A 17869-nucleotide genomic window follows, 5' to 3' on the forward strand; every position below is an offset into this window, starting at 1 on the left:
TCAGGTTCCCCATTCTCATTGATTTTGATGAGTGAAGGAAAGAAGAAATTCTAGAGAGAGAGAACATCACTCCACATCAACGCTCTCATTTTACAGATGGGAAACTGAGGGCTAGAGAAGGGACATGATCTGACCAAATCGAACTAGAAGGGAAGGGTCTGGGCCTCCAGGCTTTTGACTACTGACCCCTCCCCCCCACCCAACTATTAACAAGTCACATTACAGTTGCAGTTATCAGACCTTTTTTTATTGCTACACTGAAGTCCAGTCTCTGCTCGATTTCAACCCTCCGAGCTAGTAAGCATCCCTCATTGTGATGAGGTGAATTTTTTTTACCCCCGCCCCCGTCTCTTGGGTTTCCTGAAGTAAGAGCCAACATCCTGTTTGCTTCCAGTTGTGGCCGGGAGCTCTCCATCTTTCAACACCGAACCTCACAGCGGGAGGGACCTCTCTCTCGGGAAGGTTTCTGCTTAGGACTCCTATTCCTATGGGTGACAGTTTGTCTCCGGAAACCGTGGCGCCCGCATTGCAGCCGGATCTCCAGCGGTTTACAGCTGGGAGGGGCTCTTAAGGGATCTGGGTACGACCCGGCAACACCCTTGTACTCTACCCGGCAGCTCTCCAGGATGTTTACAAGCGAGGTTGATTCACCTCTTCTGCCCATCGGGACAAATTTCGGGGCTGTTGATGTCGCCGGGATGCCAGATGGGGGGGAACCTGCTTCGAGACCAAGACACTTCCCTTTTCCATGAAAAGCGGGGTTGGCCACCAGACTTGGAAGGCTCCAAGGGGTGGAAGGCGGGGCGCCCCGGCTGACTGAGGCGCGCGCGCGCGGGTCGCGTGCTCCCTGCGGCCTGGGGCGGGGCCTCCAGCCACGCCCTCCCTCCGCCTTCTGATTGGTCCTTTCGAAACAGGCGGCGAACCGCGGCGAGACCGGAGACCCAGGCGGAGGCGGAGGCGGCGGCGGTTGGTCAGGGGCGTGCCGGCTTCGCACAGATTGAACCGAGATGTCACCCCGCAGGGAGAAGTGACCATCCCGCGCCTGGGCGCGTGAGTACTTCCCTGTTTGCTTTCTCTTTTCCTCGCGAGCCTTTCCTCGCCTTACTGGGGCTGTCGCGCCTCAGTCTGCGGGCTCGAGGACCCCCGGCGCTCCGCCGAGTCGAAGCGCCGGTTTGGTGGGATCTCTCCGCGGAATCCAAGACGCTCTGCGATTGGCCCGTCGCGGAAGCCGCGTCCTCTGATTGGTCCCTGGGGCTGTCAAGGTGACGTTTTGCCTGCCCCGTCTTGCCCACCTTGGTGCGGCTAGAGGGGCAACAGGTGTGCAGGGGAGGGGAGGGGGGGCAGCAGGTGCAGACGTTGTAGGCTGGGGAAGAGGTGTCAAGCCGCTATTGGTCTGCTTTAGAAAACGAGAGGGAGATCAGAACCTGAAGCTAGTTGAAGGTCTCCAGGGGCACCCTTCTCCGCAAGCGCCCGGCGCATATAGGGTCACTTGATTCCTCAACACCACCTTTTGGAAGAATTAATAAAGTCATAGACCTTGGAAAGAGAACGACACAGACGTTCATTTTCTCCTCTGGCAAAGTTTACAGCCTCTTCCCTATTTGTTCTCTTCAGTCCGGGCAGGGCTTTGCTTTCCCAGCTGCATCCCTTAGTTTGGAGGGCTGCCTTGTGGGGTAAAAGGAAGGGAAGGCTTGTAGATTGCCCTGGAAATCTGGGGAAGCTCTTGGAAGGTGTCCTTCCTGATGCAGTCACTCCTGGTTCCTAACTAATCTTTTCAAGTTGAATTTTACGGATTTAAGAGTGCTGTGGTATGCATGGCGGAGTTGCTGATCCAGTCCTTAAGTGAAGAGATGGTTTTTTGCAGGCACAGTCCAAGTCACACTTTGGGTTTTGTTTTGCTCGCGTGAAGAGCGCTGACAACTACTTTATCAGAAGATAAGCAGTTGGTGAGCTGCTATGTGATCACATTTCTTGGAATTTAAATTATTAGGAATTGGAATTCTAGCCACCTCAGATTTTCTTTGGGAGGGGATTGGGTTGGATTTGAATGAAAAAGTGGAAACTGATGAGAATCTTCTAGCATATATTCTGATACAAGTTGTCTGATTCATCTGTTTCAAAAATTCCTTAACAGCTTTGGATAGTAGGTGTCTGCTATTTTGACATTATTGAATTAAAAGTAATATTTCTTTTTAACATAGCAAAGTTGCTAAGCATGCAGGTTCTGAAATCAGGTTTACCAGGGGTATGGCCTTAGGCAAATTTTTTAATCTTTCTAAGCCTAAATTTCCTAATCTGTGAAAAAAAGTTAACAATAGTTCCTGCCTTATTGATGGGAGGATTGTCATGAGGATTAAATGAAATAAGTAATCCACGTAAATGGTTTAGTACAGTGCCTGAGATATAGCTATTATTATTTCTTGCTGTTTAATTTGGATTAAGTTTCAAGCTACACCCAAAGGACTGAGAGGCACAGCAGGTAAAGATAGTGATGAGTTCTTATTCATTGATTAATTTAATACCTGTAAGCACTAAAAATAGTAATTGTTGCTATATATCAAACACATTATTACCTAGATGGTGCAGGTACGTGTTTTAGGTGCTTTACTTATATTAATGTAATCCTGTAATGTAGTTGGTGTAATCTGCACGTTATAGGTGAGGAAAATTAAGTTCAGAGAAAGTAAATAACCTACTGAGTCCACTCAGAATTCAGTCCACCCCGTTTTTTGTGTGTGTCACACTGCCCTTCATTTATATTCCTAGTGTTACATAACTTCTCTGCACAGAGTTGTTTGTATAGCACAGGTTCATTTCTGCCATGTATAGTTTTATTTTTGAATACTTCATAATAAAAAAAATAGTAAATAATTTGTGATGGTAGATCAAAGTGTGTGATAAGAGAAGAATGTCAGCAACATACATGCTATTACTAAAAACTAAATGAGTCTAATGGTGTTTGGAGAATTCACCAGTTCAGAAGTAGTGTTTCCTAATTTGTACTTAGCTTTGGTGTATTCACTCTATTTTTACTATGCAGCACTCTTCTATTATCCCCACTCCAACCCCCTGTAAATCTCAAGTTTAGTTAAGAAAGTTCAGTTATTTCAATAATTTTTCTCAAGCCAACTATTGAGGAGGGAAGTAAAGGATTAAGGTTAATATGTATTGTTATAGTTTACTTTCAGTAACATGTCCGTGTATATCTGTGTTTATGTGTTTTATTTCCTTATTACCTATTGCCTTCTATACTTTGATATCAGATACACCTTTATATACCTAAAGAATCATGTTATGTACATAGAATTTGAGCGAATAGGTAATTTGAGTCTGTCAGTAAGTTTATCTCACTTCCAGTTTCACAATTTTTAATCAAAATTTAACTGCCATAAAGAAATGGCTCCGAAGGCATGTTTACACGATAAGGCAGTCAGTCGTTGCATTTGTATTTCTTTAGTGTTTCTCCTAAAAATACAAATGTTATTACATTGTTACGTACTAGGTTGTTTTAACAGAAAGTTGCCATTCATCTTATCAATAAATTACTAATTTCTAAAGAACTAGGATGTAATAAAATGTAGCATATGCACTAAACATTAGTTTCATCTTTGATGTTGAAAGCATCTTAGGAATTTATAGTACTATGACCATTAGTCATATGGTAGATATTGCTGAAGTGCTGACTGATGGAAATTTCTGCCCACTATCACACAACAAATACTTTTCTGTAACAGTATACAGTTAACTATGGTTGAAGAGCTCACTTTATGTAGTTTCAAACATAACGACCTTTTTTCCCCTCTGATGGGTGACATGTTACAATTTTGGATCCTAAAAATAAAATTGGCTGTTGAAAAACTTGTTTGACTGTGTTCAGAAGTTTTTTTTATTTTATACCCTCCCTCCCCCAATTTAGAAAACATTGTGATCCCAATAACATAATTATACATGCTGTTCCGCAGGTTGCTTTTGGTCACATAACATCTTTTCATATCAGTAGATATAGCTTTTATTTTTTCAAGTGGCTGAATAAATCCACTGAATGAAAGTATGATGACTTATTTGAGCAGTTTCTTGTTAATAGATACTTTATATTGTTTTTATATTTCTTTATATTAGTGTTTGTGTATGGGTATGTTTTCCGTAGAGTCTTTTAGTTTATCATATATAAAGGCAAAATGTTTTAAGTTCTTTAAAAGTTTTTTGATAAATGAATAGTTCTATTGAACATAAAATTAAGTTATTTAGGTTGAATCTCTATGAAATATTGCAAAAGGAAAATTTCAAATAGAAAAGCAAAGACTCCCCACAAATGAATAGTCTTTATAATTTTGCAAATAACATGTGATGTTTTTATGAAGCTGTAAGAATCTTATTTCTTTCTCTTGAAAAATCTTTATCTGCTTTGGAAGCTGCATTTTCCTTTAATGAGTATACCACAGATTTACTTCATTATTGTTTCATATTCTCTTTAGTGATAAATGTAACATTTACTGTATTTAGGAGTAATTCTGGTACTAATTTTAGCACTAATTTCTACACAGTAGTAGAAGAAGTAGAGAATGTTAAGGGTCTTATTTTAGAAAGTATAGAGTAAAATAAAAGCATATATTGCTGTGTAACCTAAATTAGGGAGGAGTTTGGGAGGTTTTTTTTTTTTTTTTTTAATTTTTTTAAATAGATGAATTGAATCTGAAATAGGTAGGAATGAGTCTGGAAGAAAGGAGGAGGAAGATTGTTGCATGTAGATAGATCATCACGCAAAGTCCCAGAGATGAGGGAGCATGCTTGAAGGGTCTAAAAGAAGTTCAATATGGCTGGAGTGTGAGGGTCTAGAAAAGAGGCTAGAGGGGATTTATCAGGCTTTGTTAGCTTTGTTGAGGAGTTGGGGCTTTATCCTGAAGGCATTGGAGGGTCATTAAGTGCTTTAAGTAGGGAAGGAGAAAGGTATCCTCAAATAAGGGTTTCTGAAGGATCAATCTGGCTGCAGCACATGAAGAACAGGTTGGAGGCTTGCAAAGCTGGGAGAGGGTGACTGTTTGGAAGCTGTTTCAGTAAACCTAGAGAGAGGGGTGATGATGACTTGAACTAGAGGCGTGGCCATAGATACTGAAGAGGAAATTTAGAGGTAGAAGCAACAAAGATGTGGTCACTATTTTAACTGACAAATGCAAGGACTCTGTGAAGGTGTGGGAGAGGAAGGAATCATGGATGATCTATTTAACTTGGTGACTGTTGGTGCTATTCCCTGAAATAGTAAACATAGGAAGCCTTTGTAAATATGTAAATGAGGAAATGAATAAATAATCTCAGTTATACAAAGGCAGGGCCATTTGATGATAGTGATGATGATGATGATGATGATGAGATGATGCTAGAGAGCACATAGCACAATGGGTTTTACCTATAAATTTTGCATTTTTGTTTGTTTGTTTGTTTGGTTTTTATTTATCTTTTAGCATACTATACAGACTAGTGTCATTTTTCTCACTGCTTCAGTATGTTGGATCGCTCTATCTTCCAGTCACGTTCTGGGTGCATATTGCTTTCTTGGGGCCAAATATCTTGACCCTCTGGGCATAGCTTCCTTTCTCTACTATTACTTTCCTATTATTGCTGGAACAAATTACCACAACTGTAGTGGTTGCAAACAACACAAATTTGTTATCTTATGGTTTGGGAGGTCACAAATATGAAATGAGCTAAAAAAAAAAAAAAAAGATGTTATTAGGGCTTCCTTCTTTCTGGAGGCTCCAGGGGGAAGTCCCATTTCTTTCCCCTCTCCAGCTGTGGAGAGCACCTGTGTTCCTTGTCTCCACCTTCCATCTCAAATCTGTTTCTCTGCTTCTTTGACTTTTCTTCATCCCTCTTTTTAAAAAATGTATTTTTATTGAGATACAGTTGACATGTCACATATTAGTTTCAGATGTACAACATACATGCTTGATATTTGTATATATTGCAAAATGATCACAATGAAAAATCTAGCTAGCATCCATCCCCATACATAGTTATAATTTTTTTTCTTGTGATGGGGACCTTTAAGATCTACTCTCTTAGCAGCTTTCAAATGTGTAATACAGTATTATAAACTACAGTCACCATGCTATACATCACATCCCCATGATTTATAAACTGTAGGTTTGTACCCTTTGAACCCCTTCACCCATTTTGCCCACCCCCTTAATTCCTACCTCTGGCAACCACCAATCTGTTCTCTTTATCTATCAGCTTGGTTGGTTGGTTTGTTTAGATCCCACATATAAGTGAGATCATATGGTATTTGTCTTTCCCTATCTGACTTATTTCACTTAGCGTAATGCCCTTAAGTCCTTCTATATTGTCACAAATGGCAAGATTTCATTCGTTTTTATGGCTGAGTAATATTCCATTGTATCCATACACCACCTCTTTATCCATTTATCTGTCATTGGACACTTAGGTTGTTTCTGTATCTTGGCTATTGTAAACAATGCTGTAGTGAACTTGTGGATGCATATAGCTTTTCAAATCAGTGTTTTGATTTTCTTTGAATAAATACCCAGAAGTGGAATTGTTGGATCACATAATAGTTCTTGTTTTCATTTTTTGAGGAACCTTCATACTGTTTTTCATAGTGGCTGCATAAATTTGCATTCCACTAAGAGTGCAGGAGGTTTCCCTTTTCTCTACATCCTCACCAACACTTGTTATTTCTTGGCTTTTTGGTAAGTCATTCTGACAGGTGTAAGGTGATACCTCATTGTAGTTTTGATTTGCATTCCTTGATGATTAATGATTTTGAGTGTCTTTCCATGTGTCTGTGGCCATCTGTATGTCTACTATGGACAAATATCTATTCAGGTCCTCTGTCCATTTTTTAAATTAACATATAATGTATTCTTTGCTTCGAGGGTACAGATCTGTGAATCATCAGTCTTACACAATTCACAGCACTCACCATAGCACATATCCTCCCCAATGTCCATAACCCACCCACCCTATCCTTCCCACCCCACAGGCCTCAGCAACCCTCAGTTCTCGGTCCAGTTTTAGACAGATTGTTTTGCTACTGAGTTGAGCTGGATATTAACTCCTTATCACATAAGATATGCAAATATTTTCTCCCATTCGGTTGGTTCCTTTTCATTTGTTGATGGTTTACTTTCTTGTGCATCAGCTTTTTAGTTTGTGTAGTCCCACTTATTTATTTTGGCTTTTGTTGCCTTTGCCTTGGGAGTTTGATCCAAAAAATCATCTCTAAGACTGATATCAAGGAGCTTATCACCCATGTTTTCTTCTAAGAGTTTTATGGTTTCAGGTCTCACATTCAAATTCAAGTCTTTAATCCATTTTGAGTTAATTTTTGTGTGTGGTATAAGATGATGGTCCAGTTTCATTCTTTTGCACGTGGTTGTCCAGTTTTCCCAATGCATTTATTGAAGAGACTGTCTATTTGCTCTAACATATTTTAGGCTCCTTTGTTATACATTGATCATAAATGTGTGGGTTTATTTCTGGATTCTCTTAATTTTTTCCATTGATTTATATATTTTCATGCCAGTACCATGCTGTGTGTTTTTTAAAGATTTTATTTATTTTTTGAGAGAGAGAGAGAGACAGAGACAGAGAATGAGCAAGCATATAAATTTTAGGATTGTTCTGCTGTGTTTCTGTGAAAAATGCCATTGGAATCTTGAGAGAGATTGCACTGAATATGTAGATTGCTTTGGGTAATATGGACATTTTAATTGATTCTTCCAGTTGAAGAGCATGGAATATCTTTTCATATTTTGCATCTTTTTCAGTTTCTTTCATCAATGTCTTACAATTTTCAGTTTGTACAGGTCTTTTACCTTCTTGGTTAAATTTATTCCCGGGTATTTTATTCTTTTTGATGTAACTCTAAATGGGATTATTTTCTTAATATCTTTTTCTGATAATTTGTTATTAATGTATAGAAGCAACAGATTTCAATGTATTGATTTTTAAATCCTGTGGCTTTACTGAATTCATTTGTTAGTTCTAAGATTTTTTGATAGTCTTTAGGATGTTTTATACATAATATCATGTAATGTGTAAATAATGACAGTTTTACTTCTTCCTTTCCAATTTGGATACTTTTCTTTTTCTTGTCTAATTGTTTGACCATGACTGCCAAATACTATGTTGCATAAAAGTAGTGAGAGTCGGCATCCATTTCTTGTTCTTGATCTTAGAGGAAAGCTATTCAGCTTTTGACCACATGATATTAGCTGTGAGGTTGTCATATATGGCCCTTATTATGTTAAATTATGTTCCATCTGTAACAGCTCTGTTGAGAATCTGTCTCATAAATTGGTGTTGAATTTTGTTAAATCTTATTTCTATATCTATTGAGCTGATCATTTGTTTTTTATTTTGTTAACATGGTATATCATGTTGAATGCTTTGTGGTTTGAACCATCCTTGCATTCCTGAATAAATCCCACTTGATCATGGTATATGATCTCTTTAATGTGTTGAATTCAGTTTGCTAATATTTTGTTGAGCATTTTTGCATCTATGATCATCAGGAATTTTGGCCATGGCATTCCCCTTACATAGACTCTTGTGATTTTGTTTGACCTACCAAGATAATCACTCATCTCAAAGTCTTTAATTTACTCAATCTGCAGTGCCCATTTTGCCCACAAAGTAGTGTATTCACAGGTTCTGGGGATTAGGATATAAACATTTTGGGGAACCATTATTCTGTCTACCACAAATGGAGTTCATTAAAGATGGGATAAAAGTGTACTTGTTCACTGAGACACACAAGTTCCTGAGTAGCTCATTGCTTCCAGAATTCATGCCCCTTGTCACAGCTATTCTATGCTTTTCACTTGGACCCTCTGCCTATACACCATTCTTTTTTTTTTTTTTTTTTTTTCCTTAGTGATTCCTTTGGTTATCAGGCATCTCAGTTGGCCTGCTGGTACTTTGACTAGTAACCATTGTACATATTCCACCTTGGAAATGCTGGCTGAGAGGCAAAATAATTTATCAGTTCATGTCACATGAAAATAATAAAGAATACCAAAAATTTAAAAAAAAAAGGTCTCCCAGTAGATACTTGTCTATGATTTAGCTGGTTCCAAGCTGCTGTCACATTTTGTTCCATAGCAGAAACACTGTGGAGAAGAGAGACAACCCAATTTTCCCTAGAGATTTACCAAAAATGTTTCCTAAACTTTAGGCTTAAATACTCTTTCAATACTGCTAGCAGCAGTCTAGGAACTTACAATATAGTTGGCAAAGCAATGCACAGAAATAACACAAAATGATATGAAGCAGTGTAAAGGCAAGATATTGGGGAAATGCTGTGTAAATTCAAGAGCTAAAGATAGAATCAGAAGTAATTCAGGCCAGTCAGGAAGGGCTACTGGGAGGAGGTTAAACAAATTATAAGCCTGGGTTAGTTAAGATGATGAAGAATCTTTTCAACTGTTCTTTCTCTATCTCCTATGCTAACTCCTTCTCAGGACTAATATTGGATTTTCTGTTTTTTCTCTTGTGCTTAGGCCCTTATTACTGCTTTCTTCATTTCTTTCTCAAGACAGAAGAATTATCTCATTCTTCTTAATAGCTTTACCTCCCAAGTATTTTCTGACAATTTCTACCTTCTCTTAAACTTTCTTCTCGGCTCTAGATTAGTATTACTATCTGCCAGACAAACACTTCCACTAGAATGTCTTTAAAGTCTTCTCAAATTAAACATGATCAAAGCACAGTGCTTTTGACCTGTCTGTATTGTGTTCCCTGCCTCGATTTGTTCACACTCTTATCATCCTCACCTCAATAAAAGCTCCCACTATGTATTTGCTCAATTGCTTAAGCCAGAAACCTGGGAGTCACTTTTGACCTTTCACTCTGCCCTTCCACTCCTCGTCTCTAACCATTATCAGGTCTTGGTTCTGACTAAAGTGGATATCAACTCCATCCGCTTCTCGAAAGTGGAGATAATGTTGCTGTTCTAGCTCACTCACTGTCACCGAACTACTGCAGTCCTGCAGATTTTCTAACTCTTCCTCTGCCAGGCTCCTCTCCATCTCTTTACCTGTGTGCTCCCATTTCCTATCTGGTCTCACTGTTTCTGTCCTCTCCATGTCTCCTCCTTTCATTGTTTGCCCTGGTTCTTTTCCCCACATCTCTAGCCACTCCCCTTTCTGTTTCTTTTCCCCTTTCTCTGTTAAACCCATCACTATTTCACTGCCGTCTTCCACTCTCCCCCTCAAAGAGCTCTTTTGAAACTCGGAATTAGATTGTCTCTCCCTTGGTTAAAGCTCTCCCATGGCTTCTCACTGCATCTAGAATAAAATCTAGTATCTTCAGGAGGCCTAGTGGGATGGGGCTGCTGCCTAACTTTTCAGTCCCCTTCCAAGCCACACTTTGTTCTTGCTGCAGCCATGCCTGCTTCTTTCGGTTCTAGGAATATGCCATGTTCTCTCCTCAGTCTTCGCAAAAATTATTCTCTTCCTCTCATTCCCTAACTCCTACCGTTCTTCAAATTCATGTTTTCCCTTCAGTTAAACCATTTCTAAGCATTCGATCTAAGTCTCAGGTAGGCCCTGCTGTTTCCTTCCCCGTTCTTTCCTTCAAAGTAAAATGGTCAAGATTTAACTCTGTGTATTCATTTGTGTGATTGCTTTTTAAAAATTTCCCAACTGGTGTATTAGTTCCATAAGAGCAGTCACATGTCTGTTACGTTCATTACTGTGTCTCTTGGTTGTGGTCCTAGTTCATTTAAGAGGAAGAGTAAATGCTTGTTGAATCAATGCACGAGTGTTCACCCCATGGAAAAGCATCCAGACTGAACAGTGATGTAGCCACAGAAGTGAACAAATCTGAGGGAGGACAAGGAGCAGACAGACTGAATGGAGCAAAGGGTTGATGTTAGATAAGTTCCTGAAGACTTGTATTCTAGCAAAGAGAACTGTGAGTCACGGATTCATATCTGAGTATCCTCCCCATGATGACCTGGCTATTTTAAAGCTTTTGCTTTCACTTATAACTATATTTATTTATTAGTAAAAGAAGCTTCCCATATTATGTTTAATGATTTCTAGGTATTACTGGCCTTATCTCTTTTTAATTTGATAAGTTATATTAAATGAACTATAATCATGTCTCGTCAAAATATTAATCATATCAACTCATTTGTTAAGTGGTAGTTATGTGTCAGGTACTTCATGTGTGTCATCTCATTTGTTAGAATAACCATGTGGAGGAGGTGGTGGTATCCCATTTTACAGATGAGAACACTGACAATCAGAAAAGTTAAGCACCCCAAGGTCATATAGCTAATGTGCTGGACCTGGAATTCAAACCAGTTGTATCTGCTACTTTCTACTACCAGAGCTGGTGCTTTTATGATGTGTTATTTTAGTGCATATTTTAAAAAATGAAATATCTTTGGTATGACTGTAGCATTTCTATTTTCCCTATTAGGCAATTAGGAAATATTCAGCCCAAACTTTAAAGCTAAGAAAGTCCCCCACCCCCCGACCCTGAAAAAAATCCAGATATCCTCTGCAGTTATTTTTCTAAATGAAGCATTAAAAAATGATGAAATGGTTTTTTACATACAGAAAGGCATACAGACTAGTATAATAACCCCTGTGTTCTCAACATTTATCTTGAAATAAAATCTTACCAGTGCATTTGAAAAGCTTCTGGGCATTTCTTCCCAGTCTCATCTTTCTCCCACTCCTCAACAGTAAGCATTATCCCACTATCCCAATTTTGGCATTTATCGTATCCCTAAAGTTTATGTATTTTGGCAATAATCTGGTGTCTGAGTGCTAAATGTGGTATGGTGGCAGTTAATGTCATTTTTTTCCTAAAAAAACTTACCTTGTTTCTTTGCTTTTTCGTCATTTTTTTCCCAAACTCCCCCTCCCCCATTTGTACCGGGAATGTACTATTCCACCTTATTACCTCCCGTCATATCTTACAATGTGGGTGGGGGATAAAAATGTACTCAGTTTCAAAGCCTACAGCTGTGGGAAGAAGGATCTGTTCAACAGGTTGGCATTTTCTGCCATCATGATTTTAAGTTAAATTGGTATGAAGAGGCTAACCATAAATGATCTTGAGGACCTCATGACTGAACCTGTTTCTAAGATGAGTAGGTTAGGCCCAAATTCTGTTCAGGTTTCAGGTGGATGAGTGAGTGCCTTTTGTGTTTCTGATTTCCTCAGACTGTAAAAGTTTAGTTCTCTTCCTTTAAGATCTCCAATCCTGGTCTTGTGAATGATTCCCAGCAGGGTTACAGTATAGTTTGGTCAAATCAGAGATCTTCTTGCCCAAATCTAAGGGAAAAGACTTCCTCAAGTTGTCAAAGAATTGAAATAGGCTCCTCCCAAAAGAGAGAAAGACAAAAACAAAACAAAATAAAGGCAATAATTTGCTGATTAAAATGCAGCTCCAAAAATGAAGTGTTGCTGATTCATCATATTTGGTTTATGTGAGAAAAATAGAGACTGAGACTTTTAGGGAAAGATAGAAGGGTAGATAGTAACAAAATGAATGGGAGGTAAGAATTGTGATTGTGATGCAGACTCGGGATAGGGGTAACTGTAGAATAGATGCTACTGTTGGGATTAAATACCTGAGGACACAAAAATGGTTTAGAAAAAGAATAGTAAATGACTAGAAAATATCAATAACTGGCTCTCAGGATCTGGAACATGATGAGTACTCATTAATTAATTGAGTCACTGATACAATCTCATCAGTTTATAGTTTTCCAATAAAAGCATGTATTTGTATATGTGATAGTTTTTCATATATGAAGTTACATTATTGCCTATTTGAGTACAATTTATTAGAAAATTTCTTTTTAAAGGTAATACAGGTGGTTATATTTTTATCATCCTAAGAGTAGTTCTTTGTATTACACAAGTAGAATGCTTTGAAAAATATGTATAAAAAAGACTGTTCTGCTAAAGCTCAAGTGACTGAAGGTTGTGCACAAATTCTTTATTTGTTTCGTAAAACCAGTTTTGTTGGATTTTCCATAAAAAGTGCAACTACGAAACATTTTTGTGATAGCTTCTTTGTGAATGTGTCACTGTTCTTGATTTGCAGACGCCTTATAATTTAGGCCTTCTTTTGTTTTGGGTTGGCAGTTCCAACTGTTAAAGCTCTTGTCTGATTATGTGGGACTCCTTATTTTAATGGGAGCAGCTTCTTTGCTGCATTTTTAAAAAATAGTCTCGGAAGCTTCTTACTGTGGATCTTTGTTGAGGACAAAGAATTATTTATGCCAAAGGAAAATGTATTCTCCACTGAATTAGCTCGTGGGAAGCATAACAAGCTCATTAGTAATGCTCAATTGTACTTTGGCCTTTTGCTATGGTAGAGAGAAGGAAAAATGACATCAAAAAGGACATTCTGCTGTCCTTTGCTTTCCTGCAAAGAAAACGTGATGTAATATTAGACTTTTCAGTTAGATTTAGCTCAAGTTCAACTTTGGTACCAGAAGAAATGTTCCTGAAAGGAAAGTCGTATGTGTAGTTGATACTGTGCATGAGGTATGTTTGGCAAAACTTAGAGGAGAAAATAACTTTTTCTTGGAAATTGACAGCATTATAGACCATTTTAATTTTTTTATAATGTTTTAATGGTAGTTTATAATAAAAAATAGACTAGTATATTATGCTGCCATAAGCAATAAAAAATCCTAGGTTTTATATAGTCTCTTTTATTCTGAGTGTTTTTAAGCTCTTCACCTTTTTTCCCTCTAAAATTACATTAAATAATTGTACTAACCTAATTAATTAAAATTGTATTTTTTTTTCAATAGATTCCAAAAGTAGTACTTTGGAGTTAAAATTGCTGTTTCTTTTTTTTTTTTTTTTTTGTCTTTAGTATTTTATGTAGAAAACAGCTTATGAAAATTTATTATGGGAAGGCATTGAGTATTGTTTTATAGTTAAAGTTGATATCTGTCTTTTCTACCTTGTTGTCTGGCAGAAGAGGCTAATGGCTAAGCTTGTGAATTTCTGCAGAGTCCAGATGAATTTATATGATCTCTTTATAAAAATCAGATGAGAGATACTTGACTTCAGTTGTTGTGCTGTTGGTGTTTGCATTATAGTTTACATTATGTTTACAGGGGAAATTTTGGGGAGACTTTTATATATGCTAAGTTTTATTGTCAGTTTTATTTTTCTAGCCAGATGCTTCCAGAATTCCCTTGATATTAGGCCAGAAACTGTTTCAGGTTTTCCTCTTTTAAATGAGGAGTACTTTCATAAGTGAGAAGCTAGGAGTGATTATTGATTTCTTCTACAGTCACACTGTTCTAAATAGAAGAAAAAGTTTGAAGTTTTCAGTCAAATAGGAGACTAAAGCAGATTCCTTAAAATTTGGGGTTTGGGGAGTAGGAAAGCTACCATTATTTGCATATTAATGTTTTGTTCTATTTTCAGAAAAGCAGTTTCATTTCAATATAGATGATCATGCAACCTGCAACTCAAGTAAGTGTTTTTCTTGGGAAAATATGTATTTAAATTACAAGATAATAATTATGTGAGGTTATATAAAATTATAATAATTAGAATACTAAAATTATCCCAAAATGCTTTTACTGTACTAGTTCTTTTAAGCATGAAATTTTAATAACAGAAATGACTATATTTTAACTTTCTAGTTCTGGAAAGATTTTAAGCTTTCACTTATACAAATTATTTGTAAAGAGTCAAAAATTCCTTAATCTCAGGAAACAAACTGAGGGTTGCTGGGGAGTGTGGGGGTAGGTATAGGGTGGCTGGGTTATGGACATTGGGGAGGATATGTGCTATGGTGAGTGCTGTGAATTGTGTAAGACTGATGATTCACAGACCTGTACCCCTGAAGGAAATAATACATTATATGTTAATAAAATTTTTTAAAAAGTCAAAAATTCCTTAGAATTGGTGTGTCAGCCCTACTACCCTGGGAAGGGAATTGGAACATTTTATAATTTTCCTTTCCTTACAATTTAGTATGTATTTGTAATTGAACGAGTTCTCAATGAAAACAATTATAAATTATTTTAGATAATTATGCCTGTGCCCTGTAATGCCTATAAATGACCAGACATTAAATCTTAAAATTTAAAGTGGTTTTTTTTTTTGCTTGTTTATTTGTTTTGGGTGAAGGGAAACAAGATGGAGATAATTAGACAAACCAGAATAATCTTACATTTGAATGATTTCCAGAAATGGTATTTGCTATATTACTCTTATATTCTTTTAAAAGTTTTCTTTTGATATAATTAGAATATGCTTGAATCTTAATTTAAAGATAAAAATCACATTGAAATTCTACCTATAAAGATGCAAGCCTCTGATAATAAAATTTGCTTTGTGAAGTGAGAACTTCAGAATCAATCATTTCTGGTTCTGGTTCTGCCAACTCTGTAAGATTCTGAAAGTTTATTTTACCTCTGCATCTTCACCTCCAAGATGAGGTTGTTGTTCAGGAAATCAATGGAATCGATGAGAGAACATGAGCAAAGTGCCTACTAGAATGTATGTTGCATAGTAGACACTTCAGCAGTTTGATTGTATCATTGGTATAACCAAACTCTCCACATATAAAACTGGAGATTATACCTATGTCATGAAACTCTTCCTTCCTTCCTTCCTTTCTTTTTCTTTCAAAAGAATGCTTATCACGATGACAGTGGTGAATACTAAAGATGATTTATTTATCAAATGTTAACAACAATTCTGAATATGATCCTGCTTATACTCCCTCCTATGTGTGCTATGCAGCTGTATTAATAAAGAGTTCTATTATACTCTTTCCCTTTTGGGACTTGGGAGTCCATGGCAGTCTCCCAAAAGGTCTTATGCTTGCTCGTTGGGGCCTCTCAAATCCCCATTGAGTATGCTCAAAACTCCTTTATTACTCAAAACTATTTTTTTATCCAATTATTTCAATTTGTTCTCTTTTGATCTAAGTCTCAGAAGTGTCATCAGTTTCATGTTAATTATATTTTCTTGATTCTTTATTGGGTGCTTTTTATAATTGCTGCATTGACTGTTTTTCTCATTCTACTCTAATGCCATTAATATTTTCTTAGCTTGGTGATTTTTCTTTAGAGTTTTGTTTTATAGTTCCATGAAACCTTCTCTGATCTAGAGTCTATAGATCCATCTTTATTAATTCTTTTCTAAGAGTACTCTTGACATGGATGTTTCTGCTTCTCTCTCTGATGAGTGTGAAAACTTTGTAGGATTTTCACCTCTTTCTCTGCTAATTATATTAGACCATTGTATAGTTATTCATAAGTGCCTCCTAGAGAGGAGACATTCAGTAGGTAGCTTATTAGCTGATTTCTTGTTAATTTAATACATTAAGATCTTCCTTGCTCCTTTTTTTTTTTATATCGTTCATTCTGATTAGTAAATAAACATACGGTCTAAAAAAAATCAATGAACAATTGTTCCTGATCTCTTTTGGGTCATACATAGTCCCCTTTGAGAATCTGACAAAAAGCTATGAACTGAGAAAAGGCCCATTTGTGTATGGGCATAAAAGTTTGCCTACTTGTAAGTTAAGTTTTTGTATGTACTCAAGCTCATCTATAGATTGCCTGTGGATTAACAGTCTTTGCAGTATGACAGCTTTGACATGTTTGAGGTCATTTATATATACAGTTTTTGCTGTTAACATCTAAATTTTAACAACATGAATTATGGTACTGACTAGCCCATGTTATTGTAGTCTTTTTTGGGCAAGAATAGGAGAATCCAAATACTCTTTTCCCTAATGTGGCAAGAAATTAGAATGGCTTCTGTTAATGTCAGCCTCTTCATTTTCACAAACAATTTTTTTCAAAACCACCCTTCTAACTGTATCACATCCTTCCTTGACAAACACTTGCAACTGCTCTGCCTTTTTTCAGCTCAGCCAAATTGTTAAAAGATAAATAACATTCTATTTGCTATAAAATATCTTCAACTGTAAGATACATCTTTATTTTGATGGTGCAAAGAGTCATTTGCTAATGTCTTCAATTATTTAACAAATATTTAACTGACTACCATGTGCTAACAAAAATAAGACATGCTTATGAAAGGAAGATTTAAATAGTCAATCTTTGCTATACTCCCTTTGAAATAATTTTAAGAGAATTCAGAGAAATAAATAAAAAAGACATCTTGTCTTTTTCCTATAACTTTTAATATCTTTATATATTTAGGATTTCATTCCCTAATCTACTCTTGGTTCCTAAAATAATGGCCCTCTAATAAGTTATTTATTTATTTTTAATCTTTTAATATTTTTATTGAGTTTTGCTACTTCTGCTTCCCCCTTGTGGTATGTATTCATGCCCCCCGCCCCTTGCTTTGGGATTTTTTTTAATGATTTGCTTCTCATCATAGGAACTTGGAAACAACTGTTTTTTTTTATTTTTCTCCAAAGTTTGTCTGGATTAACAATGGTGTTATGGATTTTTATTTTGTGTAGTAAGACTTGCCTTAAATACACTTCAATAAGTTTAATATATATATTTTTTAATTTTTTAATTTTTTATAAACATATATTTTTATCCCCAGTGGTACAGGTCTGTGAATCACCAGGTTTACACACGTCACAGCACTCACCAAAGCACATACCCTCCCAATGTCCATAACCCCACCGCCCTTCTCCCAACCCCCCTCCCCCCAGCAACCCTCAGTTTGTTTTGTGAGATTAAGAGTCACTTATGGTTTGTCTCCCTCCCAATCCCATCTTGTTTCATTTATTCTTCTCCTACCCACTTAAGCCCCCAAGTTGCATCACCACTTCCTCATATCAGGGAGATCATATGATAGTTGTCTTTCTCTGCTTGACTTATTTTGCTAAGCATGATACGCTCTAGTTCCATCCA

The 17869-nt window shown here is 37.0% G+C and overlaps 1 protein-coding gene across 3 annotated transcripts in view; it reads left to right on the top strand.

The window, feature by feature from the left end:
- Positions 1 to 446: 446 nt before the first annotated feature.
- Positions 447 to 17869, top strand: part of GAS2L3 (growth arrest specific 2 like 3) — a 40482-nt gene continuing 23059 nt past the window's right edge. The window contains exons 1-3 of one of the 3 annotated variants that reach the window (XM_059186641.1): positions 447 to 580; positions 915 to 1050; positions 14436 to 14483. In XM_059186641.1, the coding sequence (XP_059042624.1) occupies positions 14460 to 14483 (24 nt within the window). In that variant the 5' untranslated portion in view covers positions 447 to 580; positions 915 to 1050; positions 14436 to 14459. Of the gene's footprint in view, positions 642 to 914; positions 1051 to 1071; positions 1263 to 14435; positions 14484 to 17869 lie in introns of those variants that run through there. The other 2 variants (XM_059186640.1, XM_059186642.1) reach the window with 2 other exon arrangements.

The sequence above is a fragment of the Mustela lutreola genome, chromosome 8, assembly GCF_030435805.1.
Source record: "Mustela lutreola isolate mMusLut2 chromosome 8, mMusLut2.pri, whole genome shotgun sequence".
Classification (NCBI taxonomy): Eukaryota; Metazoa; Chordata; class Mammalia; order Carnivora; family Mustelidae; genus Mustela; species Mustela lutreola.